The sequence below is a fragment of the Linepithema humile genome, chromosome 7 (assembly GCF_040581485.1).
Source record: "Linepithema humile isolate Giens D197 chromosome 7, Lhum_UNIL_v1.0, whole genome shotgun sequence".
Taxonomy (NCBI): Eukaryota; Metazoa; Arthropoda; class Insecta; order Hymenoptera; family Formicidae; genus Linepithema; species Linepithema humile.
In genome coordinates this window covers 15,654,881-15,675,345 of record NC_090134.1, presented here as the reverse complement: position 1 = coordinate 15,675,345, position 20,465 = coordinate 15,654,881, and the positions used below count along the sequence as shown (strand labels likewise).

The following is a 20,465-nucleotide window of genomic DNA, read 5'->3' as shown; positions in this document are numbered from 1 at the left end:
ATTTTAATATAGTATTTTACTATTGTTGTAAGCAGTCTATAGTATAATGCATTATATTTAATTTGTCTATTAGTCAGAAAAAATAAAAATCTTACTTCCATTGCACATATCCACAATACACACAATATACACAATACAACATATATATTCTTGTATGAACGTAAATTTAGAAATAGTATAAGTTATTTTTATAAAAAATGTACTTTCTTCATAGATGAATAAGGCACTGAAATGTTACATTTTGTACATATTATATTGAGTTGATCAAGTTTCTTTGAATTTTTCAATAAACAAATAGACAAAATTTTCCAAATTAAATAAAATAATTATTCATCAATGTATGCGTCGTCTTTTTAGATCACCTTTGAAGTTGCCGAAGAATTCCATTTCGTCAGAATTCTTCTGGATGAAGAAATCATTAATAAACTTTCTTTTTAAATGTGCAAAAAGTTGTCTGCTATCAAAAAATATAGCGTGTCGTCTCACCGTATAATGTATAAATTTTTTTATTCAAAGATATAATGTGTACATAATGCGATTTACTAATAAATCCATTTGTTGCGAAAATACAAAGAAACTTTTTGATCAACCCAATACATACAAACACATAAAGACGTCCTATACAAAAAAAAGAAACAATGACTAATGTGTGATTAAAAAGTAAAATATGCAAGATTTATGCAAATAAAATTTATCTTCCGAAACTTAGATGACAATTTATGCACCATGTGTATATATATTATTAATACTTATATTCTAGTATATGAAATATTGCTGCAGTTTTTCATAATTTATTATGTGAAAGTGAATTATTACAAACAGTTCTAGAATATACTTTAAGAATTAATTCGCTAGAGAATTCGCTGGAAGTAGTAAAATCATTCTAAGTTAGCAGTCCAACGCAAGCACGCAAGTAGATGTATACAAATTAAATAGTTTATATTATATAAAGGCCTATATACGCTTGTTAGATCTTCATATTAAATAGTGCTACGCAACTTTTTCATAATTTCAATATACAATATATGTAAGATCGATTTACACAAGTAGCACAACATTTATGGAACTAGGATTGAGCTATTTCGTTGTTGTGCTTTGCCATATTCAACCAAACATACGAAAGTTAAATAATTAAACCAAAAAAAAAAAAAAAAAAAAAAAAACTAGAAACTTTGACAAAAAGTATATGTATAATTGCATTTAACTTTTCATATTATATTAATAAGTATCCTAATAAATCTTTTGGTTTCTAAATAGTTTATACGTATTTGAAACTTGATTAGTTCTTCGATTACTTTTTCTTTCAGTGACATAATTAAAATGTTATGACTAATAACAATAATAAATTATAATGATTTTATCACATATATATATTCCATATATATCAATTTTTAAATAATACTGATTTTTAGACTAGACAACTGTATATTATATAAGTAGCTTTGGATTTCTTTGTCTATTTTAAAACAAATTTAAAATTTTTACAATATAAATTTGTATAAATAAAATATCAAAATAGCAAATTATTCATTGTAAAAATAATTAATATTATAATTTATAAAAAATTTTAAATATAGTTTGCAAGCCTGAAGATGCTTCTATCGAACTTTCCAACTACAAAATACTAGGATAAGTCAGAAATTATCCGCAATATATTTCACTTGAAAAAATTGCGAATAATTTCTGATTTACTCTCGTACATAGGCGTCTCTCTACAATTACGTCATTATTTAATTACTGATTCTTCAGATAATTTGGAGTCAAAAATTTTTATACTAAAATGTTGAAATACTTTAATTCTTTAATTAATACTTTTCAATTCTTTTAAAATGGCAAGAGATTCAAAAGTAGAATATTTAAGCAAAAATTTAGTCCCTTTTGCTATACAAATATAGCTTAAACAAAGAACGTCTTGTTATCCATTTCTGATTGTAATATGAACAATATTCTAAATTGATGTCAAATATTCTCTGTTCGTTTTTCATATAAGTAAAATACAAAAAAAAAAATATATTACACTTCTGCAAATAAAACAGATATTGCTTACATTACCAAGATTCCAAGAGACTTTTTGATGTTAGATGTTTCGGGCAATGAGAGAGCCCACTTTCTCAATCCTGTTAACAAAACTGAACTTGTGACCAATATAGCACCTCCTACAGAATATCGATTCGGTATCTCGTTGAAAAATAGCACCTGCCAAAAAAACGCGAAGACAATATCTGTTGATCTTGCTATGGCCACTGGGCCAGCTTGTTCCATCTGAAGAGCCAAAGTTAGTAAAATCTGACCTGCGAAGCTAAACAATGCGAGCGCGACAACCAAAAGTCTATCTGTACCACAGCGTGGCAAACATAACGCGCCAATAGCCCACGATATAAGTGTGGTCTGTACTAAAGCAAACGAGCCGAAATTTGTCATTATAACGGAGAAATGAAGACCTTTCAGTGCGCGTAACAAGACGTACGCGTTTGCGCCAAATAAAGTAGCCGCGAAAGCAGCCACGGCACCCCATAAATCTGCATGCTCTGGTTTGACATTACCATCTGAGAGGGATTCTACAGTATTGCCAAAAATCAGCGGCGGTCGTGTTATCAGTATTACGCCGATTAACGTCAGACACACGGTAACGACATTAAACAGCCCACAGGGCTCTTTCAAAAATATCCGCGCAAATATTGCCACGAACACAGGAACGGAAAATACAACAACAGAGGCATCGGCTAACGGCATATGCCTGAACGCGTAAAAACTTAACATGAGCCCTGTTGTACCAATAAAACTTCTTAAAATAAGTATTAATCTACGTCCTTTCGGAAAAGGATGCTCTCCTTTGTAAATCACAATTGGTATAGCTGGTAAAAGTACTCCCACAAATCTGAAGATCGCCATTTCTGTGGGGTTTACTTCTACCAGACTCTTTACGATGACACTGCATAACGAGAAGAACAGGGATGAGAGTGTTGCTAATATTAGACCCAAGTAAGGACACGATTTGCAGAATAGGATGGAGAATTTTCTTTTGGGATTTCTTGTGTCACTTTCCACATCGGCATCAACTAAATGTTGCAATTCCACGTGCTCTGACATATCTGGAAGAAGGATAATTCATGAAGTATGCGACAAATATGCAATACAAGAATATTGAGATCACAACGTAAATGTAAAAAAACTGCATTACATTAAAAAGTTGTAAAGCAAAACATTTCTCTACAAATTCAATTCTGTTATAATACTAGGTAATGCGAAGTAATTCTTTTACTTGTAGATAATACAAATGTGTAATGAGAGAATGTATAGCAACAATAAGCAATGCTACAGCTGTTTGCGATTTTAAAACAGTAAAGCATTTTGGTATATCTAATCCTATTAATATCACATATAAAATGAATTTTTTTACGCATAAAATTATTCATTATTGAGAATGCAGATAAAACAAAATGTGCTCATAAAGTTTCCTTTTAAAGAAAATTGTGTTTATAGATTAAAAAATTAATATTATTTTTTATCACTTCAGCTTGAACTTAAAAAAAAAAAAAAAATAGAAAATGATTGAAATTGCTTTATTTCACAAATTGTACAACTTGTAATAGCCTGCATATATAATGTAAACACAGTTTTTTACATTTTATAAATAATGTGAACATCATTTTATACTTACAAAATAATGGAGAGTAGTGCAATGATACCAATAATTAATACAGTATCAAATAGCGAGTTTGTGATATTTTGCACTTGATATTTTTGATTAGATTTTCATCTCCTTAAATAATTAATCATGTACAAAGAAATTTATTATCAATCTGTACAGAAAATAATAAATATGCAATGTCTTGGTAAGAATAATTCAAGGCATAAAATACAAAACAGCATATTCGAAACAGTGCACAACATTTTATGTAAATCAAATAGTATTAATATTAAATAATGATACCAAACCATTTTTTTTATAATAAATAATTAAAGTGATTATGCAGATTTCTTTGCTTTTTATACTATCATATAAATTTTATAATGAATAAGATTGCAATAATAAATTGAGTAAATTATATGCATATAGATGCTGCGTTATATTTTACAATTCTATTTAATCAATTTGAATTTTGCATAAATCACACGTGGAAATTTTTACTATCTTATCCCACTTACCCAACACTTGTAACTCGTTAAAGACGTTGTACGTGAAATTACGTGATAAGAGTAATACAATACAGAACGTAGTTTAAATGGAAGACGAAGAATGTTAAAGATTACTGTTATCACACGACATTAGATGCAATTGTCTTATATTTAGGCGCTAATTGCCATATTTAGGATAACGTTGTCAAGGCTATGCTGTCGACAACCATCACTTCGTGTCTATATAACTTACGAGTAATGGTTTTATTTATTCCTACTTTTAGTCTCAAAATTACTTTCTCATATATATATATTTTCGCCAATACCAAGCGTAATAATAATTTTCAATGATTATTTTATTAACAATAAAAAAATTCTAAATTTTAACAGTAAGTCTGTTCATTTTAACTGTACTTTCTTGAGGTATAAGCTTGCACCAGACTCGCACCTACGTTTTAGGTGAAATAAGAAGGAAGAAAGAAAATATAGAATGTACCCTCGAAAACGAACAGATTTTCGAAACAAAATTTTCATTAAATAGCAAATCCTCTATACGCTAATGCTAGATTTACTGCACTGCGCCGAATGCCGATAGCCAATAGAAAAATGTGCCTTCTAGGAATTTTATTTAACGCCTGAACTGTTACTAGAAAATAAATTTTCTTATTGGACGTCAGGTGTCGTACGTGGATGACGAACACAATATGAATCTTCTATATAGCTGCAGTGGCCATTTGTATACGTTCGTCAGCCATTATCAACATTACGTTTATTCACTGCTATTTTCGTCCAAGGTAGTCTAGCATTATAATTATGAAGATAATCATCAAAACAATATTCTTACACCGTAATAAGAAAGTAAGTACCGCGCCATTTCACATATTTCTTTATTGCATTAATAATAGAGTTTATTGTATTCTAAGAATCTGCCAAATTGCAGATCAACCGAACGATAACGTGGTCCAAATCCTAAAAGCTGCAGTGCTCTTACTAATTGTATTATACAACTGTACAAATAATAACTACGCATGTATCGGGATTAATGCAGGATTAATATGGATAACAAAGCATCAACTTTTGGCATGTCATTTTGTACATCTATATATTATTAACATAAAGACAAGTTTTTGCTATATATTGAGTTTTACAAAGTCATACAAGGATGGGTACTTCAGGACAACCGGATAGGTCTCTCGGTAGTGGAATTTCATTGCCACAATGGATGAAAGGAAAAATAGATAACAGGTAGGTTTTATTTTTCACAATTTGATTATTGATTTTTACGAAGAATGATTTAATCTTGTTCAATTGTTTGATTATTGGTGTATTCAAGCAATAAATTAACGGTGACATTGTGAAGCTGTTATATCTATTTACTATAGAAACTGTTATGTTGTCATGTACATATAAGTTGGTGTTTTGCCAAATTAACCTATTATTTATAGTTGACATTTGTGTACTCCATTGGACACATAATTGCTTTTAATAAATTATCCATTCATTGTTTTATACAAAGTTTTTATGTAAATATAACAATTTATATAATTGATTATTGATTAGAAAATAATTTTTAATATTAATATTGTAGATTTATCATTGTTTAAAGATATTTTATTTGAATATAATATATTTATGTTATTTTTATCGGCGGAATAATAATTGGCCATGTTATTTTTATCGGTGGAGTAATAATTGGTTTGTTAAGAATTTTTATTCTGTTTTAAATCTTTGTTAATATAAAAAAAGTTATTAATTTATTAATTGAGTGATGTGTGACTCAAATTAACTATAATAATTTGCAATTTACTATATGCAGTATATATTTGATTGCACACATTTGTCATTACATTTTGTTCTAATATAATTTTCTTTGTATTTTTCTAGATTTGACTTTGACGAAGCTGCATTTAGCCCACCATCTTATGATGATAGTTTCTTTTATATAAGGTATCCAAAATCACAAAATTCCGAAGCACCACAACAGGGATTGAAACGTATTGTAACTGAGGTTTTGAATGAAAACAATAACACAGGTGCTTCAAATCAGATAACAAGTGACAAATCCATTTCCAATTTGAAAGAGGTCAAGGAGATTGATTTTAGCAAACACCCTTTGCCATGCCAACCGTTTATTCCTATCATAAACAGTAAAGGTATAGCATAATTCATTTTTTTTTTTTATTTTAAATATGCTTTAAACATTAATAAATTGTGGTATTACTGCTTTAGCTGGCAGTGTTATATCTCAAAAGACCTCGACAAGTGGAAATGTAAAACCTAAATCACAGGGAACAGACGACGGTTTTCACGGTGAACCGGCTCTTTGCGGCAAATCGATTGTTCATGTTGCCAATCAAATGATGTCTGGTAAATTCACCAAAATATTTACGTCGGATTCACACTCTCAGCAAAGCTCTCAAGAAAGCTCGCTGAAAAATGTTAGCAAGTCGTTACCGGCAACTCCGTTGACGTCGCCTACAGGAACTCCAGATAGTTCACCGAAAGCGCGTAGGAAGATTCTTGCTAACAGATACTTTACAGGTGCATTCGTACCAGACAAGGAGAAATATCAAGGTAATTGGATTTTGTCCAGCATATTAGGTCAATCACGGGAAGTTATTACAGCAAAGATAGAGGAGGAAGACGAGCCTTTGGAACCACGCAAACCGCTTAATCGAAAAAAATCGATATCTTCGCAAAATCTTACATATATCGGAAAGGAAGAAAAATCGGCAAATAAGTCGTCTATTTACGTAAATGTACTCGAGGCTAAACCGTCTGAATTAAGAGAGATGAATTTTTGGTCACCAACTTCTATGTAAAGCTATATTCAATTTAATTTTAACCATGTAGCTGCTAATTATGCTTCCACCAAACTATACTTAGATTATTTAGATGAATTTAGTTTTTAATTCTACATTATTAACGTGTAACTTTAATTGAACTCATCATAGAATTAATTCGGACATTTCGTGGAAATAATCACGAGTTTTACATGTGAATTCTTAAAAATTTATAAAATATATATTCGTATAAACTTTTGGGGTCAAAACAGCCTGTGCATTCAAGCAGTTAAAACGGGGCTATGTCTCGTACGATTAACGATAGAGAAGGTGGCAGAGAAGAAAGCTGAAGGACTCAATAATGTCTATTTTCTTAAAATAATGTATTCCACATATTTGCGTCTGCAAAGTGCGCATATTGCGCTGTATGATGAAGCATATGACTTTTTATATAATCAAATTCAAAGCTCTGCACACCATTAGCTCAATTCAAGGAAAGCTGCTTCCACGTCATGAACTATATTCTGTCTTTTTCTTACTAGTTTTATTCTAATTATCTTGCAAAAGTATTAAAATAATGCCATTGATGAATAAATAATTTTATACGACACATTCCATATTTTCTAACATATACAGAAAAAAAATATCATAAATTATTAATTTTCCAGTTTTTAATTATTAATGAGATTATATCTTTATATGCGGAATACTCTCTGAAATCAATGGATTGATTTAAAAAAATAATTGCATAAAAAAATGCAGCCGCACTTTGCAGATGCAACATTGCATGTATAGAGAAAGTAACTTGATCGGAAAATAGACATTTTAAAACTTTCTATTTTTTTTTAACATCAGCACTAAGAAGTATGACATTGAATTAATCGATTCTACTCGTATGATGAAATTATTATCGATATTTCCACTAAAACAAATTTTTGAAGTATATACACGCTACGGTTTGTTAACTTTGTTGTGTTAATTACTTAATATTAAGAATATTGATATTTCGAATTAAAAATACTCGTCCATTCTCTGTGCACTGCATCCAGATTGCGGCACAACCGAAGTGTGTTGAATATGCCAAATTTTGTCAATTTAAATGGCACATTTTATCAACGTAGAACATCTTGTAAACTGCGATGTGCAGTAAATTGAAACACAGTACGATAAAATATATATAATACACTAGGCTTCATTAATACCATTATTCAGTTATGCATTTTCAAGTTGGATTCAGCATGGCTAGATATTTAGTCGAGTCGGTTAAAAACCTTGAATTTATATTTTCATGGATTATTTTAATTTGTGTAATCTATTATATTTATTGTTTAACTTTATGTTTAATCTTTTACATCTCCCAAACATTTAAAGATGTCATTGTAACAGATACAAATTTTGAGACGTATATAATGTACAAATATTAAACTTTGATGTGACTTGAAAATAGCTGAACTGAAAATGCAAGATATTAATGATGCCTGGTCTACAACTCTATCATAGATTTCACTACGTTCAATATACCTTCAAGAATTTTCACTGTTAGTTAAATCGAGATTGTTATTAAACACACAAGAAAATTATGTACAAATAGGTATAGCCAATACTGACTTATGCCAATAAAAGCATAAAAGAATATTTGATATATTTATTTTTGCTATTATAGTTAGTACTTTATTTACCTCTTAGAAGTGTTTATTATTCACGGCTATAAACGTCTTGTGCCCAAAAAAAGGTTGCCCATAAGCGTCTTGTCATGTTCAAGAAATGTTTATTATTCTTGATCAATTGCCATAAAGATAAATGCCATATTGCGCCGATAAGAAGTATGCACAAGATCGGTAAGAAAACTAATATTTCTTTATTAAATTTAAATTTATAATAATATTAAAAAAAGAATTGTGTATATATTTTTATACGGATTTAAATCGCGCGCGCACCTCCCACTTCTTATTCTTTAGTTCGCCATTTCCGAGATCCTTGCCGTGGCGGCGCTACTGAAATCGCTGTTCCCCCACTTTTCAAGAGGGGAGTTACGACCCCGGTTTGTTGAATAAATGTTTTGTGTACCGTCGTGCGATTTTACGGTGATCTCGGTGTCGCGTTACGCTTTTCAGACGTGTGGCGTCCAAGCACATTTGGATTATGGCATCATCCGATCCGCCGCGATCGAATGGCGAGTGAATCTACGTAACAAATTAATTCCGCATCTTATGCCGCTGCAGCTGCGAAGGCCATATTAATCATTAAGTACGGCGCGCAGTATCATTGACAGAGTAAGTTTCAAACTTGTTTCAAACTAATCGTGCATCGCGCTTTGGTTTCATTTTATTTCTCTCGATCGCGCTGTCTTTCCTCAAAAAACATCGACATCGCTGTGTACATTGGTTTTATCTTCTTGCAACCGCAAATAAAATTCGTTGCATTTTCGTATCTTTTTGATAAAAGAGATTTTGCGCGAATTTATCATTCAATCTTTCTGTTATTTACTTCAGCGTCCCGAAATCAGTTATCTGTAGATAAATTTTGCTTTAGAATTTTTATATAGGCATTTTTCTTACGTATTTTGCACTTTGCGTATCTCGTATACCGATAAGCGCACCTGGGTAACCTTGATCTTGATGCATTAATATAAAAATCTTTTTTGTACGTTGTATTATACTATTTCAGATAAGAAGCATTATTGATAATTATTGATAACGTACGGACAGACCTATTTTTAAAAGCGAATACAAATTATTATTCTGGAATTTTTAATTTAACACACTTTGATAACATAGAATCGCTATTAACAAATACCATTTAATATTTAATATTTTAATATATAATATGAAAACGACTTTTATTTTGCACCAATTCATAACTTTATAACTTAGGAATTATAAATTGATGTAAATTTGAACCATGCTAAATTGAAGATACAAATCTAAGCTTCAATGTAAAAAATTTAATTTACGCTACCAAAAAAAAAAACATGTTTCTGATGATTTAAATTAGACTTTTTGGTGCGAAATATATAAATGGTTACGTGTCTCGTAACTTATTACATCATCATATATCATGCATAAGTTCATAAATTCTTAGTAATGAAAAGTAGATGCATCATATTGGACTTTGTCAAGTTGAATTCGATTAAAATAAAATGATTCTGTTTGTATATTCTAATTCTATCCGCATCTGAGTCGCACATAATATTTCTCAAATTCCGATCCGCACGTCTAATTTTAAGTTAAGCCCGCCAAACTTCATAAAGAAATCTTTAGAAAATGCAGATGTTAGAACCAAAATAGTACACTTATCTCTTTGAACGATTTATTTTGTTTGCAAATTCAAAATAGTGTTAAACAGTTTACGACCTCGGCATATTTTTTTTATCGTCACGGCAAGCAGCAATTTGTTACAACAAACTTCAAAACCTGAATGCCGGCAATAATATCCGTAATAATGCGAATTGGATGTCGAATATTTTTAACTTTATTCACGATACATAAGAAACATTGAAGCAGAGGTGTGCAACTTATAAGGTGTCAAGTTGCGTCTTATCCTATTTTTTGCGTTTCTTTCAACCGCGCACGAACTCTCAACACTTCAAGTATATCGCGCTATCGTAATTGCTTTGATAATTACGCCTCAAGGAACCAATGTGAATATCTGCGTCGTTCAAGTCTACAAAACGAATGAAATTATTTTTCTACCGTTTGCAGAACATTAATAAGACGTCAAGTTGTTTTCTACAACGAACGACGTTACATACTTCAGCGACATACGTATATTTGTTGAAATCTTTTTTTTTTTTATAAAAGATATCGTGATTGAAAGATAAAGAAATCGATATAACATTAATATCAAGTTCATCAGTAATTCATGATACGTCACGATGCGTTCGACTCGAAAAGTCCTAAGCGGACGTGCAAATCATTATTGCATAAAACCACTTTTAATTTTAGAATTCAACAACCTTTGCGACTATATTCGTCTCGTAATTTTAGAATGTTAACGATTCTCTTTTATTGAAAAAAAAAAAAAAAAAAAGAGGAGAAAACCGTCAGGCTGTCGAAGCGAATTGTCAAAATCATGTGTTGCGCTCTTCGATATCTTTGTAAAATTGTCGCAAACGCATGTAGAAAATACGGATGCACATGCTGCGTGTGTTTCGCGGAAAACGACGTGATTAACGACGATACTAGTAGCGAGTCTTCACGGACGCGCCAATGACTTTATATAATCCGGTATAAGAAGTCTCATAAGAGAGAAAGAGAAAGAGAGCGAGAGAGAGAGAAAAAGAGAAGCTTGTAACTTGTTGACTATAGTCTTGCCAAGCACAATTTTGTTGAAGCAATGATAAGAAATGATCCTTTAATTACGGAAAATAGCGCCGTGATTTATCTGAACGCAAATGGTGACTCATTTTCGTTACCGCATACAATTCTTCAAAGTATTAGTATGCAAATGTCTGTGTGCTAGATACATTATCGCTCTCTGATAATTCTGATAAATAGCGAGATAGCGATCCAAGTACAATCAATTACATCTTTTGTATTTCGAAGTATCGCGAGAGGCAAACTTTGCAAAATGTAGCGATATCCATATTTACGATTAGGATTGTTCATCGCCGATGAAAAATCGATCTCGCTGACTCAAAACATCCTGTTGCAGATTGCCGTCTGGCCTGGTTCAGGAGTTTCCTCCCTTCCACGCACAGATTGCCTTGCGATTTGCATAGTGTGTGCGCGCATGGAGTAGACATCCGGGAAGTGTGACCCCCGAAGACCCGACGATCAAAACCTACTACCAAACCGTCTTTCCCGGCCACCCGGTCTTTTTTTTTTTTTTACACGAGGTGCACAAACGAGGACAGTCGACATGGACCGAGTCTTCATAGACGAGGAGACCGGCGAGGATCTGATCCATCCGTTCGACAATTACGATTTTCACCGTCTGGGCGATTCGACGACGATGAACGACGCGGAGACCGGAGAGCCGGAAGTCAACATCACGGACCACGTGATAGTGAGAAGTCATCTGCGGAAAGCGCCGTTTCAGGTATTTAAGGAGCAGCTTTGCATCTCTCCCGTCGACTTACAGATCCCTCGACTTAAAGCTCGCGTTACGGTTCTTCTGTAAACACACTATTACAAAATTAATTTGTGTAAATATAAAATGAGATGCACATACATTTTTGTGTAACTTCTACTGCGAATTTGCATTTATATACAACTTCTCGTGCGTCACACTGAGTTTAAAAGACACTTTACATAAGTATAAGCGCGTCGGTTTTAACAAGCGGCTAGTGACTTCGCAATGAATGTGCGCGTTTGATTTACATTAGATTTACATTAGATACGTTTTCTCACACACGCACGCACGTATAGCAGATATATTCGTATCTCGAATTTATCTTTTTTTAAACAATATGCCATTTTGCGCATCAATATTTCCCAATCAATATTTTATTGCGCTGCAATATATCTTCGAAATACTTCATATACATTTATTGTCTCTATCTAGTTAATATTGTAAAAACTTTATTACATATACCGAACTATTAAACATATATCACTTATATAGTATATAAGTGTGGATGGTAGTAAAATGATTGCAATTGGAAACAAACAAGTCGTCTCTCGCAGATACCAAAAGAGATAAAGGAGAAGTCGTCGAAAAAACGTCGCCAAATAGAGATAGAACCGGTTCCAGCAGGTGCTTCATTCGGCCAGATAAATCCCATTTGCCTGTTTTTACCGGCCATTATTTACTTCCGCTGGTTTCTCGCTCTGCTGATGATCTTCGAGGTATTGTGGATGTCGAAACTTTGGCAATACTTCTATAAATGCAAATTATTAAATTCAACACTTTGATTTTTCACGCGCAGGTCATTCTGCACATATGGGCGCATCACAAAAACAAGAGTTTGAAGAACGCCAACGTGTACTTCCGTTCACCGTTCCACGACATTTCGGCGGAGTTCTGCGCTTTATGCCAAAATGAAACCTGCATGAATCGTGTCGGTAAAATGCACCAAATTCGAATGCACAAATTTCTGCGGCAATGCAACTACATGAAAAGAGTAGTGACGTGAGTAAATTTGAATTGTATCTAGTGAGATCCTAACGTCACGGAATTTTAAAATGGTAACGATAAATTAAATATGATTAGATACTTCAAATTTAAAAAATTGTTATAAAATAACTGTTATATTTTATACATATACAACTGTTACAACACACACGTAACACACACACACATGTGCGCGCACATGTACACAATATATAATATAGTTGTTATTCATTTCTATTCTTCTTCATAGTGGATATTATATTTGTCATATTAATCTGTAATTTGTTTTATTAATATTTTTTTTATATCTTGTTATATTTTTAAGAACAAATGCATGCAAAGTTTCTGTTAAGAATTAAGAAGATTGTAACACATATTATAACACAAATAGAGGAAAAACGTTTTATATTGTTCTTTTTATATTACAGTCTTGTAAAAAGGTTTATATTATTAAAATTTCTTTAAGTCAAAATTCAAAAATATAAAATAAATTACTTTGTTAATCCTAAATTGACTTTATTGCGTAAGATGCATAACATTTTACCTTCTTTTTTTTTCAAGTGAAATCTATGAGCTTGATGACGATATCCCAATATAAAATAAGTTACCGCATCTGTTCAATGTATGCACCTTGTTAAATAACAACTTATTTTTAAGCTTTTTAATAGCTTCAATAAATTAATGTTAAATTTTCTTGTCTTTTAAGCAAATCTAAAAATTATTAATTTATTTTAGGGCATTATAAATACCTACTCTGATTAAAAATAAAATGTTTAATTTAAGCAACAAAAAGTTATTTCAGCGCACATTACATACGTACTATTATTCAAACCAATCCCTATCGTAACGCTAAAATTTCCCTGGTCGCGATTTTGCAAATAGCGTTGAAGTCTGCAGCGAGATGAGTTCTCCAAAAACGACACTTGCTCCAAATCACAGCGGAATAATTTGGACTTTGTATTCCGTGAAAGATGCGAGCTACAGCGCGACCGGTGAATTTGGTGTCTCCGTAACTCATTATCAAACTGCGCACATCAGCAGCGATCTGCTGCTCATTCGCCACTTTATCCTGTCAAAAATAAGAACAGTTTTGTGTGTCATTTGTAGCGAAGAGATTTATAAACAAATTTTCTTATTGAAGAGCATACCTGAAAGCTGATATCGACATTTTTTATCGGAGAATCAGACTGAAAGTATTCTCTGATGACACTCTTGAGTTCTTCCGATCTCCTTGTGACATCATCGTTTAAAATCGAACAGTGCTTGATCGAAGATGTGCTGATTTTGCTGAGCGCGCAAGATATGGATTCGAGCTGCTGTAAACGCAAGGATTCCTGCGACTGAGTGCGCGCAATCAGTGCGTCTAACGCCTCGTCCAGTTCGACATCCGTCAGATCGCCCGGTGCCTTCACTCGTAAGCCGAGTTTGTCGTAATGTACCGATATTGCCGAGCGTTTCGCCTTGCCGTTAGCTGAGAAATATGTCGTGTAAGTGAAACATGTCCTGAAGAAAAATACAAAATCCATTTCCAAGAGAAAAAAAACTTGACAGAATTCTCACCTCCCGTCGTCCATTCCAAATTTTTAAGATGACTCTTCACTATGCCACTGTCCCAGCCAATGGCTGATGCGACCTCGATTACTGGAAATTCTATGATATTGCTATTCTCGTGCGAAATCCCTTTCCGCATGTCCAATGCTATTGCCATCGCGAGCGGTGGTGACTAAAATCAGATCCATTTGCAAGATATCAATTTCTGTTTAGTAGATATTATTCTCTCAAATCGAATAGGCACTCAATTATTTGAATGTACATCACTTTTCACAATTTTATAGAAAGTTTTCACAAACTCTTCCCTTCGTCTACGCATATTCTTTCAATATTTTTATCTTTTTTTTCGTATTATTCTTATTTCAATAACTTTTCGCTATATTTTGTGCATAATCTGTAATTCTGCTTTTAGAAGAATACAATATTATATATTTGTAATATGAAATAAAAACGCCATTAATATTATTGAAAAAGATCGCTATGTATAAAAATAAAACTTACAGATTGCGCGGCTCGTTTGAGAGCTTGCGGTCCATTGTAACTTGAAACCCGCGCTCGGACGTATACAGACGAGAGCACGGTGATGAATCTCTTCGGATGCAGCTCGAGGTAGCACAATAACGTCAAAATCGTCTCCTCCGTGATATCTAGAGCTTGAACTGTCTCGTCGACAGAAAGAGCAACCTCATGACCGGGACATCTTCGATCCAAACTTTTGTCATTCATTTTCGCGCAAGAGCAAGGAATAAAAATCCTTTGAAGCAAGTGTCTGATTGTATGTCTGTCGATACCGTTCGCATATATGTGCCTGCGCAATTCCCACTTATCGCTGTCTTGCTGTTTTAGGAATAACAGATTGAATTAAAAAAGCGGAACTCTCAAAGTGAGTAAAACAGACTTTGTTTGAAGAACAATCTTGAAATTTTAACCGGACACGACGAATACGATACCTTGGGATTTAAGAATAAGTGACAGTGCGACGTGACGGCGTCTCTTCCGGCACGGCCGATCTCTTGTACGTATCCCTCGAAGGTGCCGGGCATATTGTAATGAATGACAGCCCGAATGTCCGATTTGTTGATGCCCATTCCAAACGCAACGGTGGCAACCACAATCTTAATTTTTCCACTCATAAACTCTTTTTGTATAACTTTGCGTTTGTGAGCCGTCATACCGGCGTGGTAAGCTTCAGCTATCGTGGACGTTTTCGCTTTCGGATTCTCAGGCTTTTGCGCCTCCTGCAAATACATTTCTGAATTTAATAATTCATGTTCATATCATGGCAAGCTCCCTCGCGAAAAAAATTCAAAGTTAGTATGCGAATCGAAAAAACATCTGTTGTTACGTTACATTTCACGACTTTCCACTGTAACTATGATATATTAAATTATGAAATCAAAAGCTAAATTCTCGATACAAGGAAAAGACTTGCGTGATTCTAACACTTACTTGTAACGATATTCTTAATAATCCTGCGATTCTGTCGCACTCCTCCCTGCGAGTGCAGTAAACTATCACAGAGTCGCATTCTCGGAATCTCTCGCTTCTCAACAGTGCGATCAGGGCTTGGTCTTTGTTCTCGTCCTTGGACACCGTTAGAACAAGATTTCTAGGTAACGGCACATCCGATACGACGCCGGCCACACCGTCGTGCAAGTTCAGCTGCTTCGTTATACTCTCCGTCGTGGTCCTCGTTGCGGTCGCGGTGAGCCCCAGCACCGTCTTCACTCGCAGCTTCTCCCTGAGCACGCGACAGACCATCAGATAAGACGGCCGGAAATTGTGCGACCACTGGGAAATGCAGTGGGCCTCGTCGATGCAGGCGAACGCGATCGGCGGCAGCTGTCTGAGGAGGGCGCCGAAACCGGTGGATTTTTCGCCGGCTACCACCGCTTCCGGCGACACCAGCAAAATGTTCACTTCGCCGTCCTTCACCGACTGCATCACCCGCTCCCTCACCTTCGGCGTCTGGCCGGTGTGCAAGCACGCGGCGGACAGGAATCGAGGCACGCCGGTCACTTGGTCGTCCATTAGGGACACCAAGGGCGATACCACCAGAGCGATGCAGCGGGTGTTGCGGGAGTGCAAATACGCCGGCAGCTGATAGCACAGAGACTTCCCGGAACCCGTCGACAACGTCACCAGGGTGGATTGGCCCGACAGGATTCTCATCACCGCCTTCTCTTGGCCATTCCTGAAGCTCTCGTGGCCGAACATGCGTAGCGCCTCGAAGACTTCCATCGGGGTTTCAATAAGACTGCCGTCTTCGTTTACAGGATACAGTGGATTCACCGCTTCCACCACAGGCGGCAATAATCTGGACAGCAGCTCTTGCGGTATTTTGTGTCCACAAGTTAACGTGTCTCCCCTCTCACTCGAGTCTTCTTCGAAGTCAAATTCGTCACTGAATAATTTTATCATGTCTTCTTCTTCTTTTTCATTCCGCAAACAGGAATCCTTTGCAGTGAAGTGAGACGGCCTTTCCGGAAGCCGATCGATTCTATGAGTATGAGCGACAACCGCATTCTCATTCGCCATCTTTTCGGCCTCCTCCAGAGTCGGGAAATTCGACGATTCGTCCACTTCTTCCAAGGGCAGAAGAGCGTCGCCCTTGGAAGCGGGGCAATTTCTAGCAAAGTGTCCGGATTTGCCGCATTTGAAGCACGTCGTGCCATTTTTGTCCATCAAGTCCAACGCATCCAAATTATTCTCGCTAGACGCCAAATCCTTCTTCTTCTGCTTCCATTGATTCCTTTTGTACTTGGACAGATTAAAGTTCTTTTTACCTCGCACAAACACCTTCTTCTTTAGATTTATCCTGACATAATTATCATTTACTGTTCCAGCAGCTATTTTCTTCTCTAACTTTTCCTTCGCAGTCAATTTTATGTCCTTTTTCAGCGGTATCACAGCGTCCTTTTCCGTCGCATCGACACAAACCGATTCGGAAAATTGCGTAATGAGATCGCCATTGCCGGCTGGTTTCATCGCGAAACGAGGAATCGTTTGTGTCATTTCCACGCCATATATTGGAATCTTTCCTATTTTTAAGTCTGAACTTTGCTCTTCGTTATTTTTCTCCAAATCGAGCTCTTTTCTGAAAGATTCTTTCTGCTTATTAAGTTTTTCTTTACTGTACATTGTCTTCTTTTTACTTGGTTGCTTTGTAGATCTCTTAATGGAATGAGAACGTGTGACCTTCACTTTTACATCCTTGTCTTCCTCTTCCGCGTAATCGGGATCGGAATCGTCATACGATATTTGTTTTCTACTTTGACGCGATGCACGTTGCCTCACTGGTTTTTTCTGGAAAGAGTCCTCAGAATTTGTCACGTTAGATTCATTTATTTCATCCATATTGGTGCAGCAGACATTTTCAGATGTTACTCTCTTATTTTTAATATTTGATTCAATTTTTAAACTTGAAACAACTTTATCACTTTGAGTTCTATTCGACTGATTTAAATTCGTGGTAATGTCGTCAGTGAATTGGAATGCATCAACATTGTCAATTTTATTTCCATTATATCCACTTTTGGATACTAAATTAAAACTCGCCTCAATATCAGGAGTCAACTTAGATATATCGTTATCAGTCGCGCTATTGGACAGAGCGATTGCAGAATCGATTTCAACGCATCGTCGCTTCGCAGCGCGGCCGTCTTGATGACCGTCTAGTTGCTTCTTGAAATTTCTGATGCGCTTTTTTTTACGCTCTTCTTCAGAATCACTGTTACATATAAAGTCTTCTTCATCCGAGACTTGTAATAATGTGGTGGAATGAATGGTAGGCGCCAAATCCTTTGGGGAATAAATACTAGACTCGGTTGATTCCATTCCAGAATCACTGGTGCCGGAGAGCCTCTGCTGATTGAACGTCGCTATGTCCAAGTTATTATCTTTTGCGCATCGATTCAGCCAGCCCTGATCTAGATTACGGTTCACACCAGTCACGTGACCCTCGGCCAGTTGTTGAACAGCGTTAATGGAATGCGGAACAGACTTCATTTCCTCAAATATCACTTTTACCGATTCGCCGAGTGTAAACTTTATTTCGTCAGCCGTTACATCAATGCTATCCTTGCTATCAGCATCCAATTGATCAACATCTGAATTGTCAGTCTTTTCAAACTTGGTCTTTATTTTGGTCAACGAAAGCGATTTTCTCGGATTTCGTTTAGTAAAAGTCGAACTCTCAAACTTGTTTCTAGAAAGTTGGAAGGAGGAGGTTCTACCAATTAATAAAGTTTGTTTCTTCTTTGGCACTTGGTCTTTGCTCTTATTCAAATGGTCGCCCCAAACTCCTTCAATGTTTTTTACTGTATCCAATTGGTTAAAGTTTTTAATTTCTGTAGAACATTTGCTATCATGAGGGTCTATGTTCTCTGTATCCCTTGTGACTTTTTGTGGGCTCGGATTCTTATCTTGCTTCTGATCATTCACCAGCTTTTGTGGCGATTTGTTTGATACATTGTTCTGCACATCATCGCAGAACGTAATGTCTGTAAGAGTTTCCTCAAGTGCACGTGTCTTTAATTTCCAGTACATCTTGTATGCCTCTTTGATAGATACATCTGCTTCTTTTATATCATTCTAAAATGAAAAAAAATGAGAGATAATATGGAGTGATATGTAAAATATCTATAATGCAGAGTAAAATGTAATCCTTCAAATGCTCATAACTTTTGATGCATTTTACAAAAAAAAATGTTATTTATTTTTTCCTATAAAACCTAAAAATGTTATTATTGTTCATAATAAATTCCAATTAAAAAGTCTTGTCTTCCTTTATTGAGACAGAGAGAACAGTACAATTCTTATCATTATAAAAGACTTACTAAAAAATATATAAAAATAAATTTGATTTGATAGTAGTTTTAGAATTATGAACTTGCAACTTCATATGGGCCATTCCATGTAATATCAATGATTTTTATCCAAATATAGTAAACATATGTAAAAATTCAAGTTCTTTTAACAAGTTTTAAAATACCGTATTTTCGCAATTGTTAAAGTAAATGTATTTATTAATTATAATTTATTCAATATGTGACTTATTTGGATATATATAACAAACAAATATCAATTACATTTAATATTATTATAAAATATACGATAAAATTGTGACAGGCAACTCACCTTATTAGGCTTGCGTCCATATTTTTCCATAAAATTACTCTCCCATTTCTTCACGCGAAGCTTGCTCTTTGTGTACTTAGTTTTAAAAACAGGATCTTCAAAAAGTTCCATGTTAAAGCGAAGTAAAACAATTTACAGATATAAATGAGCTCTTAGTGCATTGGCAGCTCAAATTACGCTAAAGGTTATGTGTTCTCCAGGATGTTCCCGCGTAAACATCAGCAACATGACACCACATGACACACTCACAGGCCTCACAGCAAGGTAAAAAAAAACGACAACATAAAAGATCTAGACAAAATTCCCTAGCAGAAACGTTCCATTTTAGCCGGATTTTATGAAATTGTTAACAGGAACACATGTTGATACAGGAGCTCGCACGAAAGTTAGTCGCATCTTTTGATTAACTGTTACAACATGACGAAACCGATAATAAGTGCGAGCTCCTATATCATGTGTTCCTGTTAACAATTTCATAAAATCCCGGCTAAAATGGAGCGTTTCTGGCCGTTCCAATGGGACTTATTTTAATTTTTCTACGTCCTTATTTTTGTTTCTGAGCTACTTTTAACAGTGTTAGGATGCTCATAAAATACTTAAATAATGAAAAATTTTTGAAATTTTTTATTGCAAAATTCAAAATCGTTAAAGAAATTAAAAAACGACGTATTTTTAGGACGTTTTTAAGACATCTTAAAGATGTTTTTTAAAGACATTTTAGAGCGTTCTCAAGATGTCTTATTTAGAACGTTTTTCATATCTATATATGAACTTTATGTATGAATACTATTATTATATAATGAACAAGAAATTTGCTGA

General features: G+C 34.4%; 4 protein-coding genes and 1 long non-coding RNA gene across 6 annotated transcripts; 2 read left to right on the top strand and 3 right to left on the bottom strand.

Annotated features, from left to right (window-relative positions):
* Positions 1-444: 444 nt before the first annotated feature.
* Positions 445-4,682, bottom strand: LOC105677844 (solute carrier family 35 member G1-like). 2 transcript variants are annotated; one of them, XM_067359015.1, is made up of 3 exons: positions 4,150-4,682; positions 3,662-3,803; positions 445-3,092 (listed from the first exon to the last, which is right to left on the bottom strand). In XM_067359015.1, the coding sequence occupies exon 3, from the start codon at positions 3,088-3,090 to the stop codon at positions 2,044-2,046; it is 1,047 nt and encodes a 348-aa protein (XP_067215116.1). In that variant the 5' UTR covers positions 3,091-3,092; positions 3,662-3,803; positions 4,150-4,682; the 3' UTR covers positions 445-2,043. The 2 variants fall into 2 exon arrangements, with proteins under 2 accessions (XP_067215116.1, XP_012232144.1); XM_012376721.2 differs by having other exon boundaries at positions 3,662-3,763.
* A 136-nt stretch (positions 4,683-4,818) lies between these two features.
* LOC105678434 (uncharacterized) lies at positions 4,819-8,537 on the top strand. Its single transcript, XM_012377788.2, has 4 exons — positions 4,819-4,977; positions 5,060-5,364; positions 6,004-6,272; positions 6,349-8,537. Exons 2-4 carry the CDS (start codon positions 5,282-5,284, stop codon positions 6,939-6,941), a joined length of 945 nt encoding a protein of 314 aa, XP_012233211.1. The 5' UTR covers positions 4,819-4,977; positions 5,060-5,281; the 3' UTR covers positions 6,942-8,537.
* Positions 8,538-8,888: 351 nt separating this feature from the next.
* LOC105678236 (uncharacterized) lies at positions 8,889-13,365 on the top strand. Its single transcript, XM_012377410.2, has 4 exons — positions 8,889-9,175; positions 11,556-11,942; positions 12,530-12,691; positions 12,772-13,365. Exons 2-4 carry the CDS (start codon positions 11,763-11,765, stop codon positions 12,976-12,978), a joined length of 549 nt encoding a protein of 182 aa, XP_012232833.1. The 5' UTR covers positions 8,889-9,175; positions 11,556-11,762; the 3' UTR covers positions 12,979-13,365.
* LOC137001056 (uncharacterized) lies at positions 11,670-12,180 on the bottom strand. Its single transcript, XR_010891209.1, has 2 exons — positions 12,075-12,180; positions 11,670-12,028 (listed from the first exon to the last, which is right to left on the bottom strand). It is a non-coding gene; the product is annotated as an uncharacterized lncRNA (long non-coding RNA).
* Positions 13,366-13,713: 348 nt separating the features above from the next.
* Positions 13,714-20,326, bottom strand: RecQ4 (RecQ4 helicase). Its single transcript, XM_012377356.2, has 7 exons — positions 19,647-20,326; positions 15,957-19,100; positions 15,458-15,745; positions 15,009-15,344; positions 14,517-14,679; positions 14,105-14,427; positions 13,714-14,025 (listed from the first exon to the last, which is right to left on the bottom strand). Exons 1-7 carry the CDS (start codon positions 19,755-19,757, stop codon positions 13,795-13,797), a joined length of 4,596 nt encoding a protein of 1,531 aa, XP_012232779.2. The 5' UTR covers positions 19,758-20,326; the 3' UTR covers positions 13,714-13,794.
* Positions 20,327-20,465: the final 139 nt, after the last annotated feature.